Source organism: Erpetoichthys calabaricus, chromosome 2, assembly GCF_900747795.2.
Source record: "Erpetoichthys calabaricus chromosome 2, fErpCal1.3, whole genome shotgun sequence".
Classification (NCBI taxonomy): domain Eukaryota; kingdom Metazoa; phylum Chordata; class Cladistia; order Polypteriformes; family Polypteridae; genus Erpetoichthys; species Erpetoichthys calabaricus.
The window spans coordinates 269,497,972-269,515,580 of record NC_041395.2 but is presented as its reverse complement, the minus strand read 5'-3'; the positions used below and the strand labels follow the sequence as shown (position 1 = coordinate 269,515,580).

The window sequence follows — 17,609 nt, the reverse complement described above, 5'->3', positions numbered from 1 at the left end:
GGCCCTCTCTAAGCCCCTGTGTTTACTGTTAAAGGTACTCCTACAACTACTACTACATGCTTTGTTCTCTCTGTCACTCCAATAGTTTTAACTGCCTGCTAATAGTGTTTTTATCTCTTACTAGACTTTCCCTTGTCTGGAGGAAGGGAACTAGACATTTCCCTAGACACTCCTTTCCGCTTCCTTTCTTTGTAACAAAACTCAACTGTTCAATTCATTAGTTTGTCTTTGTTTAGTGATGTTCAGCATGTGCAATTGCAAAGCGCTGTGACAAGTCCACAGGAAAAATGCAAGTATAGATTTTATAAATTACTAAATACAGAATTAGTACACATAATATTACACAACAAAACAGTAACTGATTAACATAAATTGAAACCAGCAATATATATCCACTTATTAATTGTTGTACTATGGCCAGTTGACAACAGAGAAGTGGAAACCAGAAACTCTAGTCAGCTGCATCCTTAGAGAAAGTAAATCTCTGGGTGGTCCACAATCAATTGTAAGAGATAATGCATAAAGACAATTTCCCTTCGGGGACTAATAAAGTGTACCAAATGTGAAATAAAGTCAAAAGACAATGTCCGACATAGTCACAGACAGTTCTAGAGACTTTGGCCAATTAACTCCCCAACCCCATCTGGGCATTCTATAGTAAAATCTGTACTGGACATCCTTGCTAATGAAAGAACCTTTCCATCTAATGATTCTAATGCTCCCAGTATCAGAGGTGGCTTTTCCATGCACAGGAGAACACCTTAGCAGTAGAGTAGTGGCATCAAATGCCACATGAAGATACAGGGAAGAGAAACAGAACAGAGGAGGGTTGGTAATGGTTTATAAATATTGCATTATATACACAGCTAATTAGTAGCTCTAACTAGAGTATGCTAGTCTAAAGTAATATGCCCTTCAGCCTGGATTTAAAAGCTGAGATTGAAGGAGCATCTCTTATATTAGCAGGCTGATCATTACAGATTTGGGGGTCCTGTAATTAAAAGCTCAATCTCCCACTGTTATTTTAGTAGGCCAGCTTCTTGAGTTTTTAATGTATTTCTGGTGTGTAAGTAATAAAAGGTTCAGATAAGTAACCAGGGCCTTGGCCATTTAAGGCTTTATATTTAAAAGGAGGATTTTGAAGTCAGCCCTAAGCCTAACTGGTAGGCACTGTTAGGACATGCGAGCTGGAGTTATTTGCTTTTTACTTTCTGGTTCTTATATAGATTCCTGCAACAGCATTTTGAACTAAATGAAAACTTTGTAAAGAATGTCTTGTATAGCCACTAAATAACATATTGCAGTGGTCAATCCTACTAGAAATAAATGTATGAATTAATAAATGCAGCAGTTCAATACAGCAGCTGTTTAAATGCTCTGTACCTTTTTCTTCTAGCACCAGTACTTACTGGTTTGCTTGCAACATGCATGCTTAACTAGTATTCATTTTTCCATAATGGGAAGTTGATTTACCTATTTCATATTAATAGATATAAAGGTGGTTAATTATTTACTTATAGTCCAACTGTTTAACTGTGCTATGTCTTCTACCACTGTCCTACTGCTGAGCTATACTACATCTGCTGGCACTGCTTCACCTGCGCATGCTGCCTAAATATACACATACTCTACACTTACAATGTGTCTTGTTTCCTGGCAGATGGAAAGCAGCAAAAAAAAAAAAAAACATTCTAAAGGTGAAAACATCAGCAAAAAGTAATTCCTGAACCTTTAGTGGCAACTCAAAATTAGGTTTTAGGGGCAAATGTTGTATAGTAGCCTCTTTTGCGTTAAGTTTATCCCTGGAAAAATTAGACAAAAATATTGAATTTTTCTCAACAAGAAAAATGTTATTACATGTAAAAGAAACATGTAAATACCAAAACGTCATCATAAATACAGTAGAAAATGTATGTCTAGTGCCCACTGCTGTACTGATGCAGATGCTGTACACATCCAGTATACACCAATATACAGTCCAATGTTACATTCAGGGCAGTAGAAGCTTGTTATGTTGTATGCACATAAGCAGGTAAAATATCAGTGCCTGATCCATACAATCGATGTGTCTTTGTGCTTCAAGGCTTAGTGGCTTCCACATTTCCCCTGACACAAACATTGACAGTCGCTGCATTTTGAGCAGCAAATGGGGTATGCCATCTTTCTTGCCCTTATACTTGGTCATAATCATATTGTCTTTTTACCACTCAGTTACTGTCACACTACGGTGAAGCTCCACAAGACTGAATTTATCGGGCAGATCATGGAAGTTTGGTTGTACAGTGCCATATGAAGCACTTTCATTTTCCATGTCAAAGTCTGAGTCTGATTTGGGTTTAAACTAATTTATATAGAATTCTGGTTAGCACCATGGAGTTTAATGAAGTTCCACGCACAAACATCATGCAGCACCCAGCTCTCAGCACAATCTAAAAATACAACAGAAAACAAAAACATGAAAAATACGTGGATGCACTTTATAGCCAGGAGGCAGAACACAATACTGTGATTCTAGAACAACAAAAACTAAAGATAATGGCTTGATGCAATTAGCACAGATTCCTAAAAAAGGAACAGATGACTGTAGGTTAATGTGGATACATGTTTTAGTGAACATCACTTTCTCATTGGATTTGGAATTCTTTTAACTGTTTTTTTATTTTAGTTTTGTTGGTCTTCAGGAAGGCAGAGTTTTATTGCATCTTCAGTTATTTTATTCAGAGGCTTGACCCTTTATTGTATGTAGAAAAAAAAACTTAGTAATAATCTTGTGAACTGGTCATTTCATTTCTTATATTTCGAAGACATTATTCTTAACCTTACATAATATCAGAAAATTTTACAGTAATCCCTCCTCCATCGTGGGGGTTGCGTTCCAGAGCCACCCGCGAAATAAGAAAATCCGCGAAGTAGAAACCATATGTTTATATGGTTATTTTTATATTGTAATGCTTGGGTCACAGATTTGCGCAGAAACACAGGAGGTTGTAGAGAGACAGGAACGTTATTCAAACACTGCAAACAAACATTTGTCTCTTTTTCAAAAGTTTAAACTGTGCTCCATGACAAGACAGAGATGACAGTTCCATCTCACAATTAAAAGAATGCAAACATATCTTCCTCTTCAAAGGAGTGCACGTCAGGAGCAGATCATGTCACAGAGATAGAGAAAAGCAAACAAATCAATAGGGCTGTTTGGCTTTTAAGTATGCGAAGCACCGCGGCACAAAGCTGTTGAAGGCGGCAGCTCACACCCCCTCCGTCAGGAGCAGAGAGAGAGAGATAGAGAGAGAGACAGAGTTTGTTTTTCAATCAAAAATCAATACGCGCCCTTCGAGCTTTTAAGTATGTGAAGCACCGTGCAGCATGTCGTTTCAGGAAGCAGCTGCACAAAAGATAGCAACGTGAAGATAATCTTTCAGCATTTTTAGACGAGCGTCCGTATCGTCTAGGTGTGCAAACAGCCCCCCAGCTCAATCCCCCTACGTCAGGATCAGAGAAAGTCAGCGCAAGAGAGAGAGAAAAGTAAGCTGGGTAGCTTCTCAGCCATCTGCCAATAGCGTCCCTTGTATGAAATCAACTGGGCAAACCAACTGAGGAAGCATGTACCAGAAATTAAAAGACCCATTGTCCGCAGAAATCCGCGAACCAGCAAAAAATCCGGGATATATATTTAAATATGCTTACATATAAAATCCGCGATGGAGTGAAGCCGCGAAAGGCGAAGCGCGATATAGCGAGGGATTACTGTATTCCTAATTCTCAGATAAACAGTTATCACTTCTACTGTGTACTGCTGCAATTGTCTTGCATCAGGATGCATTAACAAACTACAACTCTTTTAAAACATGGCTGCAAGACTCCTGACTCAGGCTATGTCAATAATTGCATTCCCCCTAGTCCAAAAGCTTTGACTTCCTGTCAAATATAGAATCAACTGTAAACCTCTGCTGTTAACTCGGAAAGTGGCAGACACTAATACTATAGAATATCAATTCACACAGTGCTGTTTATTGTGCATCAACTTGTGAAGCAACTAAGATCACTTGACACCACTCTTCCTGCAGTTTTAATATTTTGTTTGTTTCAGCTCATGTTGAATGACTTTTCGCTTTATGGTTTCTAGACTTTGGAAGTCTTGATCTATGCTCAATGAACTGTAAACTTTAAATTAAATCTAAAATATCAATGTCTGTAGTGGTTCCCCTCTTTAAGAAGGGGGACCGGAGGGTGTGTTCCAACTACAGAGGGATCACACTCCTCAGCCTCTCTGGGAAAGTCTATTCGGGGATTCTGGAGAGGAGGGTCCGTCGGATAGTCAAACCTTGGATTCAGGAGAAACAGTGTGGTTTTCGTCCTGGTCGTGGAACAGTGGACCAGCTCTATACCCTTAGCAGAGTCCTGGAGGGTGCATGGGAGTTCGCCCAACCAGTCTACATGTGTTTTGTGGACTTGGAAAGGCGTTCGACAGTGTCCCTCGGGGAATCTTGTGGGGGGTGCTCCGGGAGTATGGGGTACCGGACCCCCTGATAAGGGCTGTTCTGTCCCTGTACAACCGGTGTCAGAGCTTGGTCCGCATTGCCGGCAGTAAGTCGAACCAGTTTCCAGTGAGAGTTGGATTCCGCCAGGGCTGCCCATTGTCACCGATTCTGTTCATAACTTTTATGGACAGAATTTCTAGGCGCAGCCAGGGTGTTGAGGGGGTCCGGTTTGGTGGACTCAGGATTGGGGCACTGCTTTTTGCAGATGATGTTGTCCTGTTTGCTTCATCAGGCCGTGATCTTCAGCTCTCTCTGGATTGGTTCGCAGCTGAGTGTGAAGAGGCTGGGATGGGAATCAGCACCTCCAAATCCGAGACCATGGTCCTCAGCCGGAAAAGGGTGGAGTGCCCTCTCAGGGTTGGGAGCGAGATCCTGCCCCAAGTGGAGGAGTTCAAGTATCTCGGGGTCTTGTTCACGAGTGAGGGAAGAATGGAGCGTGAGATCTACAGGCAGATCGGTGCGGCGTCTGCAGTGATGCGGGCTCTGCATCGGTCTGTCGTGGTGAAAAAGGAGCTGAGCCGAAAGGCAAAGCTCTCAATTTACCAGTCAATCTATGTTCCTACCCTCACCTATGGTCATGTGCTATGGGTAGTGACCGAAAGAACGAGATCGCGAATACAAGTGGCTGAAATGAGTTTCCTCCGCAGGGTGTCTGGGCTCTCCCTTAAAGATAGGGTGAGAAGCTCAGTCATCCAGAAGGGCTCAGAGTAGAGCCACTGCTCCTCCGCATTGAGAGGAGTCAGATGAGGTGGCTCGGGCATCTGATCAGGATGCCTCCTGGACACCTCCCTGGTGAGGTGTTCCAGGTACGTCCAACCGGGAGGAGGCCCCGGGGAAGACCCAGGACACGCTGAAGAGACTATGTCTCCCGGCTGGCCTGGGAATGCCTCGGGATTCTCCCGCAAGAGCTAGAAGAAGTGGCCGGGGAGAGGGAAGTCTGGGTATCTCTGTTCAAGCTGCTGCCCCCGCGACCCAACATCGGATAAGCGGAAGAGGATGGATAGATGGATGGATATCAATGTCTGCTATATGATATAAGTTGCCTCGGGTAAAGGTATCAGCCAAGTATATTTAAATGAATACCTGTATAATATTCTCATTTTTATATATTTTATGTTGTAGTATTATCCTGTAGTGTACATTATGTTATGATTTTCACATTATGTTTTATGTCATGCTGCTTAATTGGAATTATTTTTACTTTTTCAAAGCTAAAAGGAAATCTGTGAATAAGAACTCTGAAATAAGATTGACAAAAAGTGAACATGAACATTTGAATGGAGTGGCACTTACTCTTTGCACCCTTATGACTATGCACTGTGCTATACATGAAGCCTAATTCTTTTTCTCTTCAGAAGTCTAAATATTTTTAGGCTTTAGAGACTCATAATCCTGTCCAAGACTCCATTGCTAATGGGTAAAAGTACAATTGTTAGCATTAATGGAGTACCAAATGTGTTTAAATAAAGGATCGCATATTAGGAGCTTGTATGTGGGAAGTGTTGATAGAATTGCAGTATTTCAAATAATAGTGTACTTCCTATATCCGCTGTGGTTATAGTTTCACTTGGGTAAATTTTGCTTCCATCTGACTTTATTGCATGTTATGTAATGTTATTTGTACAACTGCAAACAGTCACATTGTGGGCAGTGATATATTAATTATGATATATCATTAGAAAAGTGATGAGGTGAGACAAACACCTGGAAAGAACACTTCATTGTTACCTTATATTGTGCAAGTAGAGCTTTTAGTTCAGAAATGCAAACGAGACCTTTATAAGCAATAAGTAATGGGCAGTTTAATTTACTTCTTGACATTTAGTATGTTCATTCAGTATTTTTTAAAGTGCAGGGCTTTCTGTGTCTAAGGCCAACAGATATTTTCCTTTTGAAAAACTGTCTATGAGCTATGAAACATTTGCAGAGTCTGACATTACTTCTCAATCTCTGATGACTAAGTACTCTAAGAGTTTCAATATTTCTAATTTCTACAGAGAAAAAATATTGTGTTACCAAAAGATTATGCAGACATGGACATATTGATCAGTATCCCTCCATGAAATAAGAAGAACCTGAAATTGTCTATGAATTAACTTGAAACTGACAAATGTAATTGGCACCCATTGTTGTTAATGCACATTTATACTACCATTTATAAACTTGAAATAGCATAACTAATCATAGTCGCACATTGATTCAGACTATTGCCATTACAATTTTCAAAATATGCCAGCTATTTCAGTTATTAAATGACCAAAATTTTCTCACTGTGCATATGTTAATGACAATCTATAATACCAAAGCAAACTTGTGCTATGACACTGTCTTTTTAGAGTAAATGCCATGTGACTCGCTGGAGTGAATGGTATACAGTATATATACCTCATTTAACCATATGATTTGGCTACTTCAGCACCATAGACAGATACGCCACATGGGAGTTACTTAATCACTGTGTAATCTGATATGATTTGTTAGCAGCACTTACTCTGATCACTTGGTGAAGGTAAAGGTTGCAGTTTGTAAACAACAGTGGCCTGTTGTACACATCTAGATGTGTAGATAGTAGACCATTTCCACACCTACTTAGTTTAGCTCAGGCACTTGCAGCTGAATTCTGTCCTGTTAGCACTGGGGACAATCCTTTCCATCACAGGACTCACTCATGTACACCACTATGGGGCTAAGCTAGAATAGCCACTTAATTTAGCATGCAAATCATTGGGATGTGAATGTAAAACTACAGTATCTGAAGAAATTCACATGCAGACAGGGATAATGTGGAGACTACTGAAAAAACAACCAGGCACAGGATTTTAAAAACCGAACGTGGGATCTGTGATTCAGTAGTGCCAACTAATATGCAAATGTACTGCCTTCTAGATATGTACAGTATATGTACAAAAAGAATTAAAAATGCCAAGCTTGTTGTGCTACTTAAAATGCAAATAATTCTTTGAAATAACATTATGTAGTTTGTGGTTAAATATTGTCTAATTTTCATTATTTTAATAACAAAAAAAATTCATAAATATTCCATATATGTGTGGTAGTTATTAATTAGGTTTATTTTCAAAGTGAAGAGCATGCTTTGTATCATTCACTGTATCTTGCATTTTAATGAAAATTGTTGCAAATTACTCTTCAATTTTACAAATATGAGCTTGAATCATGTACTGTACCATAGCAATGTATTTCACGCATCACTTTGAATGCAATGTTGCAGCCTTAGCAGTGATTGTAAGCAGTTTAAAAAGAATGCTAAGGGTCAGTGTGACTTATGTGGAAGCAGGATATCACAGTCTTTCATCAGATGCAATAAACATGTTTTTAGGTTCAGAATTGTTGTATTTTTGGTCTGAAAGTTTGGGGAAGGCAATTGCTGGAATAAACATGGTATCTAACCTGAACCTGCCATATAACAAAAGAATGTTTAAATTTTACGTTCAAGTTTGTCGTTGAATGTACAGAGCACAGTGAAATTTTTATTTATTTGTTTAACCAAAACAACAATACTCTCTGGTGCCAATATTTTACAAGTATATTATTAATCAAACATTCACTTGTATTTGGGTTGCATGTAGGTGCCTCTGTGTTCATATTCACTGTAGGTAAATGTAATAAATACAGGTAAGGAATCATGCAAATGTCTAATTTAATTTTATCTGTTTTTCTTCAGAACTGCCTCTAGAGAAGCTGACTGCTATGACAACCCTTCAGTGCCTAAATATGAAATCCAATCCACTAAACAAAGAAGCGAAGTGTTTCTCCCAGCCAAATATGACATTTGAGCTTCTAACAACTGCTGATAAAGAATAACATTTAGGCTAGACATGAAGAATTCTATTTTAGTAAATGTTAAGTGTAACATATATTTAAATGTTGTATGCAGAGGTGGTTTAATTATACTGAGATTAATTATTATTGAAGTCAACATATTTCTTACGCAGGCAGTATAATTTACTCAAGTGTGTGTGCTATCTGTTTTTCATGAAATACACAGGATAATCATGAGGGTTCCTGATTAATTGATAAGTAAGGCTTTATCATGAATAATTTCATAAAGATTTTATTGTATGACTAATTATACTTGATAGCACTCAAACTACAGTTAGCTCGCAATTATTTATTTTTGAATTAAATAATGCAAATTAAAAAAATATGAACAATTCATAAAGTGGTGAGGGCAATTATTCAGAGAGTTTTAAGCATGTGTACAATTATGAAAAAAGGAAAGATGTGATACATGTGAAAGTGTTGGCTGCTTAGAATTGTTTAATGATTTCATTTTGAATATTCAAAGACAAAAATGAAACATTGAAGAAAAATGCATTATAATTTGTGCCAGACAAATTAATATACTGCAGCATGAGAACAATAATGCAGCATGAAGCATCAAGTCTGCATCTAAGCAGATTAATGTGATTGCTTTTTTTCTTTTTTAATACTTAAGTGGCGTTTGTTAGCTCCTACTGTCAGTCTTATCTTATGTGCACTTAGTTTTTTTTTCTTTTGAAAGCTCATCTCAGTGTTCATCTCGTGTTATGTGTTTATATAATCTTGCATTGTACTTTGTTACCATGTTGTTCTGAATTGTATTTTTCTGTGATATGTAATGCACCTTGTGACGGTGTACTCTGTGAAAGCCAATGTGTAAAATAAAGATCGATTGATTGAAATGTCACAGATGAATAATGTTTTGGCAGTTCTGCCTAGCTTGGTGAAGACGGATCTGGCCTTTTCCACTGACTTTAGGTTACTCTTAATTTTTATAAACTGTAGTTATAGAAGTAAGTAGTTGTTTGAGGACATGATATATTGTGCTTGGTACACAACAGAAATATCACTTAAACAGTTTACACTCACATTTAAGAATGATTTTGTTATAATTAACATAGCAAACATTTCAAGACAATGTTTAATTTTAACATATTATGGAGTCCACTGTTGTAAACTGTATCTACAGATGCATCTGTGACCTTATATTGTAGAGTATATATTACAGATTGGGTTTTTCCATTTATTGCAGGTAAGTTGGACTTAGGCTGGTGCTGGGCTTTGGCTTCATTTACAAACTCGGCAAGTAGAGACCACCTGCAATGGAGTCTAGGAGAGGAAATAGTGAAATTTACACATATGGAGGGCAGACAAGGAAAAGCATGTCAGGCTGTAACTTAGTCCTGTTTAGCTGCATGCTTCAACCTGTAAGCATTATCGGAATAACAGAAAAACTATTTTAATTTTTAAAAATATACACCTGAAAGCATTTGCTATGTTACTGTTATGTTACTTCCTGAAACAGTATAGTTTAAATGGACTAAACTAGCTAATCAGACTGACCCCGTTTTCTGTTTTACATGGAAGGCCTTCTGCTAACAGCACAAAAGAAAACTTTTTTGCTGGACGTGGAAGACAGAAATTTCAGTTTAATTACATCTTCATGAAATGAGTACAATGTGATGTAGAAATGTAACGAGTTGCCTATTTAAGGTAAATATTAATGTTAGCATATCTACAAGAAAAATCCATAATATAAATGAAAGACACTTTTGTTAATCTTCTTAAGCCTCCTGCCAGCCAAAACATTATATTGTCATGAATTTACTTTTACCTTTTTGTTTTTTCCATTTTGTTAGTGTTGCTTATTATGATTGACTGACTGCTTTTCACATATCCCTGCAAAGTATGCTGTATTCATTTTCACCTTTAAATTTTAAGTGACTTCAAATAAGTGTTGTTTCTTGATTAGTCATATTCTTTATTTTGACTTCATTCTTAACTCAATGAGGTGCTGAAGTACATCTTTTTTTAATATAAGGAGTGAAATTTCATGTTAAAAGTGCAGCATCTTTAAAGAATGAAACAATACAGCAGTGGTTTTTAAAAGACTGTTTTCTCTGAATGTATTTTAATTTAACAAAATAATGGGCAGAACAAGAAATGCAACAGTGAGCACTACAGAACTGTTTTGGATTAGAGTTACAAACACGGCAAAAGGGTGTATGAGGCCTCCAAAAGATGCAGAAAGCCGGCCAGGACCTTCACTCACCTGCTCCGAAAGAAAAGACTCTCCTAAACTCAGCCTGGCCCCAAATGCTACCTGCTGGTGCCGGGTGGAGCAAGGCCCAAAAATGGACAGCAGGCTTTAAAAGTTCAAAATAAATGGAAAGTCCCATAAGATATCAAAATATGTCTTAAGTGAGAGAAAAAAACCCACTAAACTATGACATATATAGAGGAAAGGTTTCACAAGAATCTTTATTGATAGATTCCATCCATTTTCTAACCCGCTGAATCCGAACACAGGGTCACGGGGGTCTGCTGGAGCCAATCCCAGCCAACACAGGGCACAAGGCAGGAACCAATCCTGGGCAGGGTGCCAACCCATCGCAGGACACACACAAACACACCCACACAACAAGCGCACACTAGGGCCAATTTAGTATCACCACTCCACCTAACCTGCATGTTTTTGGACTGTGGGAGGAAACCCACGCAGACACGGGGAGAACATGCAAACTCCACGCAGGGAAGACCCGGGAAGCGAACCCAGGTCTCCTAACTGCGAGGCAGCAGCGCTACCACTGTGCCACCGTGCCGCCCCTATTGATAGATTGATAGTTTATTTGTGGGGAAATTAAAACTAAAATAAATAGTAATAAATAATATATAAGTAAAGGTTTATTATCAGAAGTAGAATAGAAAGCATAAATGCTTAGCTGAGCAAAAAACAGGCAAAAACATTTGCATAAAGAGGCAATCCACAGCAAACAAGTCTCAATACATGATTCAGGAACAGCAATTCCAAAACAAATGCAAAAAGACTAGATACTAGAAGGAAATACAGTAATATGAAGTGAAATACTTACACAAACTCCAAAACAACCTTAATGTTCCACTGCCGAGTCTCTTTTTCCTGACTAATTATATAGCCAGAGGAGGCCAATAATATCCACTTGCAGAGCCACAGCACCATACGTCACCGCAGTTGTAGACCCGCAGTTACAGACCTGGAAGTGACGTCACCGTTGTTTCAGGACTGACTTCGTTAAATTACTTTTGGGAGGTTTCAGCAGGTCTCGGCAAAGCCCGGAAAGTAACGTCGGGTCAAGGACCCGTTCAGAAATTAAGCAATAAAAATGAGAAGGAAAACAGTACATCAAACCAAGTAATACGCATCATTGTGAAGTTCCGAGGGTTTCTTCCATCACGTCGTGTCATACATCAAACTAAACAATACGGATCGTTTCTGTGAAATACACTATTAACATTTACGTTGTGTTCGGGTCTGTGGGAATCATTTAACATGTCGACAAAATTAAAATCATCAAGATCTGCGTTAATTGAAAATAGTTTTTCGTTTACATTCATGAAATGAAATATACAATATAATTACAATGTTTACACCACGTTAGAGTTTAGTAAAATGTTAATAATAAAAGTGATTACGTTTTTTAAAATGTACTATGCATGTGTGCAATATTGTTCTAAACCAATTTAGAATGAACATTTAAGCCCGTCTAATAAACATGTATGTGACGAAAATGGCAATGCATATTCTAAACTGAATTATGCTATATATTATTTGTCTTATATACAACTGCTCTAGTTTTTGTCACTTATTATAAACAATGGGCCATCAAAAGAAAAAAAAATAAAAATACTAATAAGAACACAATTTATTTATGTAGCACCCTTCCTATGCCCAAAATTCAGAAAGAACAACAGGACCTATATAACATTGGCTACAAATAATATCTTCACTAACTAAAGATAAATACAAGATATACAAAAGATTCAAATAGAATAAAAGACAATAATGCAGACTAAAATACAACATATAATACTACAAAAAAATCTTGAACAAATAACATAAATTGTGATAAAAATGCAAACCCTGAGTACCTGGACAGATAGAGGGGGTAAACTGAAAGAAGGGGCAGAATGTCCGGTATAATAGGCTAATAACAGAATTTTATATTCAATCCTGTAAGACACAGGAAGGTGCAGCAGGATGGCTGTGATGTGCTCACTGTTGCCAATCCATGTCAGGACTCTTGCAGTTTAGTTTTGAATCAGCTGGAGCTGTTATGTAAGATTAGAAGTGGCACGTGCCAGTGAATTTGTGAATTTCCCATTGGGATTAATAAAGTATCTATCTATCTATCTATCTATCTAGTCAGTCAGTCATTATCCAACCTGCTACAGTATATCCTAACACAGGGTCACGGGGGTCTGCTGGAGCCAATCGCCGGCTGGGATTTGCCGATCCTGACAGCAAAGCTGGGACGGCGACGCTAGAGGAAAGGGAGGATCCGCCGTGGCAGAGGTGCTGCATTGAGTCTTGCTGACCCCTCGAGAGAAGGGAGAAGATGGCGACGGACTGGAAGTCCCTCCCCGTGACAGGCGAGGGATTGGACGGTATGTGTCGTGCTCCCGTCAATGACTGGTTCTTTGCATATAAAATTGGTTCTTTGTGCTTTGAAAAACTTCCTAATATGTAGAAAAAAAAAAACTGAAATCTTTTTAATGTATGGTAGGCCACCTAGCGGACATTAACAGATTTCCCCGGGTGTTACAATCCACATACTGGAAAATTCTTGAATAGCCAAGCCAGTCACCCAATTTAATCCAATTGAGCATGCCGTCTGTTTCCTGAATATTTATAATTAAATATACTGAAGAGAAAACTTAAGGGGGACAAGTCCTCAAAACAAGCAGTAGCTGAAGGCGACTGCATGAGAGGCTTGGCAGAGCATCAACAGAGAAGATTCTCAACACCTGGATATCCAGAGGCAGTTCCGGTGCGCTCTGCCACTACTAAAGCTATCGCATGGGAACTAATGGGTGTATTTGCACGTGTCGGGATCCCTAAAGAAATCCTTACGGATCAAGGGACGCCCTTGACCTCGACGACGTTCAAGGAAATTGCCAAGTTAATCAAAATAAAGCACTTAAAGACCGCGGTGTATTATCCTCAAACCGATGGTCTTGTCGAGAGGTTCAATCAGACTGTCAAGCAAATGCTGCGCAAGGTGGTCAGCGGGGACGGAAGGAACTGGGATCAGCTCCTCCCCCTCGTACTGTTTGCTTATCGGGAAGTCCCACAAGCCTCTACGGGGTTCTCCCCTTTTGAACTGTTGTATGGACGACAACCCCGAGGATTATTGGATGTTTTAAAAGAAGGATGGGAAGGAAAGGCTCTTCCCTCTGTCAATATATTAGAGTATATCGCACAGTTACGCAATCAATTCGGAAAAATCCGACCTATTTTAAAAAGTCACATGGAAGGGGCGCAGGCAGCACAGGCCCACTATTATGATCGTGGCACGGTTCTCCGGGAGTTCAAACCGGGGGATCGCGTCATGGTGTTGGTCCCTACCTCGCATTCGAAGTTGCTTGCCCATTGGCAAGGCCCGTATGAAGTTAAGGAGAGGAAAGGGCTCGTCGATTATATGGTGAAACATATGCAGCAAGAGTCCTTTTAAAATCACGACCCCAATCTGTTACCATCTTTTCATGTTTATTTATTGTATGGAGCCTGTTACAGATCTAAATAAATATATGGTTTATTCTGGAACCTTCATTTGGATGGGTCTTTTGGAAACCAAAATTGTTCCTCTGTGGCATCACTCTGAAGAATCACTGTGGCACCTTTATTTTTATGAGTGTACAGTTGTTAAGGAGCATTGCTAAAATTCAGTTATACTGTAAGTTGACATTGATGCAAAATACCTCCCACAGCTCTTTGAATTCTGTCATGGGTTTTATTTTAAATAACAGACAACATGGACAGAGTTTGACATTTAGTTTTGGGATGCCCAGATAACCATAAAAAATAATTGCTTTTTTTAGAGTTACAACCATGCTGATATTGTGATTTGGGATATTGCTGTCATATCCCAAGTCAAATATCATAAATTGTTTGTAATATAAAATTACAATATAATCTAAATCTCTTTCATTAATACATTTGAAACTTTGATGTTATGAAAAAGTACACATGTTCTGTGAACAGTATGGAAATGACAGAAAACTTTGTTTTATTTTTTTATTTGTCTGCTTTATTGTCTGCTTATAAACACTTACATATTTTAAACAACTTAGAAAATGTATTCATAGTGTAATATTTAGGTATCCTAAGACTGGGTTAACTGTTTTGAATGACGTGCAGGGTAGGTGAACTGATGATGTTAAATTGGCCTCCGTTGTGTGTGTATTGATTCCAGAATGAACTGGCTCCCTGTTCGAAGATTGCTCCTCCAGCTTCCCTGCGTCTATGCTCTGGATAAGTGCATTTAGAAAAAGATAGAGCTTATTTACTTCATCAAAGAGACATATTTGTTTATTAAATATTTCGTCATGAGATATGCTTGATGTGTCAGATGACCACACAGCTGTTTGTACAGACGGCACATTAAAGCATAAGGTGTGGGCATATGGATATGCAGATGAGCGTTTGTGACTTTGCTGTCATTTCAGTAGCATGAACTAACTACTTGAGGATCGGTTTTGCTGACAGGATTAGCTATCTGATATGTAGAAGATATGTATACTGAAATTAAAATATACAAACTAAAGCGACATCTCTCAAGCTAAATCTGAAACAGTCTAATCAGTAATTTAGGTAGCACAGAATGTTGCTCTGTTTCAAGGCTAGGTGACTTTCAAGAAAGAGTTGAGTAGGATACATTACATTGTTGTATTTTTTGATTGTTAACATAATTACGTTAGAGGAGAGGAAATTGGGAGCATGCACTGATAGCATGTTACCGCACTCACCACATGTCGACCCACCTAGATTGGGACCCAAGTGCAGCGAGTGACACCTCAGCACCACACTGGAACAGTGTGAGGCTTATTAAGGTGGCTGGAGTGCTGATCCTGCCAAACAACCCCCAAGTTTTCCCTGTAAGATGGAGGACCTGCTTGCAGGACTGGATGCAGGTTAACATCATAGCCAGGATGGAGCAATTTCTGCTGTAAGGCATCAGATTCTTGGGTTATCAGTTGAACTATTATTTTTTTTAAAAGAATTATATCTGTAGATTGCTTGTTTTATTTTTTTAAAGCTGCTCCTTTCAAAACGAATCCTTTAAATTTCATGGTCTGATATTGTGTCCATTTAAAACTTTAAAATAATTTTGGTATGGTCAAAGGTTTACAAGTGATAAAAATCATCTATTCCGATGTGGCTAAATTACAAACACAACACCCCGAGGCACTTGTGCTAATCGCTGGGGACTTCAACCATGTAACGCTGGACAAAACATTACCTGCCTTCTCCCAGTATGTGGATTGTAACACCCGGGGAAGTAGGACTATTGACCTACTGTATGCAAACGTTAAAGACGCATACAGTGCCACCCCGCTGCCTGCGCTTGGGAAAGCAGATCATAACCTGGTTCTGCTTCAGTCTCACTACAAACCAAGAGTGAGGAAGCTACCTACAACCACACGCTCATTCAGGAAGTGGTCCCCTGAGGCAGAGAAGGCTCTGACAGACTGCTTTGGAACTACAGACTGGGATATCCTGCAGGGATCATATTGTGAGAACATTGAGGAGGTTGTTGACTGCACTACTGACTACATCAACTTCTGTATGGACATTGTAGTTCCAGTAAGAGCTGTACGCTGCTATGCTAACAACAAGCCATGGATTACAAGTGTCATCAAGGGCCTTTTGAACCAGAAGAAAAGGGCTTTTAAAGGCGATCAGCATGAGCTCAAGCACATGCAGAAGGAACTCCGAGTCCAGCTCAGGGCGGCGAAAGAGCAGTACAGGAGAAAGCTGGAGCAGAAGTTGCAGAATAACAGCATGAAGGAAGTGTGGGATGGGATGAAGATCATCACTGGCTGCAGCTCGAAGCGGGGTGCCACCATCGAGAGAGACGTGAAGAGAGCAAACCAAATGAACAACTTCTTTAACAGGTTTGACCACCCTAACCCACTCTCACCTCAGAGTACTGCACCCTCCACCCATCCTTCTACTAATACCAGCATAGGAGAGATTTTACCCCAACCCACAATTACAGCAGCCCAGGTAAGCAGAGAACTGAGGAGACTTCGTGCCAGCAAAGCAGCGGGTCCAGATGGAGTATTGCCACAACTGTTCAAGGCCTGTGCGTTGGAGCTGCAGAGTCTTCTACAGCTCATCTTCAATCTGAGCCTGGAACAGGGGAGAGTCCCGAGGCTTTGGAAAACATCTTGCATCACCCCAGTCCCAAAGGTATCACATCTTAGTGAGCTGAATGACTTCCGGCCTGTCGCTCTGACGTCGCATGTGATGAAAACCATGGAGCAGCTGTTGCTTCACCACCTGAGGCCACAGGTCCGTTACGCCCTTGACCCTCTGCAGTTCACATACCAGAAGAAGGTGGGAGCGGAGGATGCCATCATCTGTATGCTACACCGATCCCTCTCCCACTTGGACAGAGGCAGTGATGCTGCAAGAATTATGTTTCTGGACTTCTCTAGCGCCTTCAACACCATCCAACCTCTGCTCCATAGGGACAAGCTGACAGAGATGGGAGTAGATTCATATCTGGTGGCATGGATCAAGGACTATCTTACAGACAGACCTCAGTATGTGCGTCTCAGGAACTGCAGGTCTGACATTGTGGTCAGCAACACAGGAGCGCCGCAGGGGACTGTACCTTCTCCGGTCCTGTTCAGCCTATATACATCGGACTTCCAATACAACTCGGAGTCCTGCCATGTGCAAAAGTTCGCTGATGACACTGCTATCGTGGGCTGCATCAGGAGTGGGCAGGAGCAGGAGTATAGGACCTAATCAAGGACTTTGTTAAATGGTGCGACTCAAACCACCTACAAATGAACACTAGCAAAACCAAGGAGTTGGTAGTGGATTTTAGGAGGACCAGGCCCCTCACGGACCCCATGATCATCAGAGGCGACTGTGTGCAGAGGGTGCAGACCTATAAATACCTAGGAGTGCAGCTGGATGATAAATTAGACTGGACTGCCAATACTGATGCTCTGTGTAAGAAAGCACAGAGCCAACTATACTTCCTTAGAAGGCTGGCATCCTTCAACATCTGCAAT

At 39.8% G+C, this 17,609-nt stretch overlaps 1 protein-coding gene across 1 annotated transcript in view; it reads left to right on the top strand.

Annotated features, from left to right (window-relative positions):
- lrrc20 (leucine rich repeat containing 20) overlaps window positions 1–9,228 on the top strand; it is a 75,392-nt gene extending 66,164 nt beyond the window's left edge. The window contains exon 5 of the mRNA XM_028795524.2: window positions 8,224–9,228. Within this exon, the coding sequence (XP_028651357.1) occupies window positions 8,224–8,363 (140 nt within the window). The 3' untranslated portion in view covers window positions 8,364–9,228. The remainder of the gene's footprint in view (window positions 1–8,223) is intronic.
- The last annotated feature ends 8,381 nt before the right edge of the window (window positions 9,229–17,609 follow it).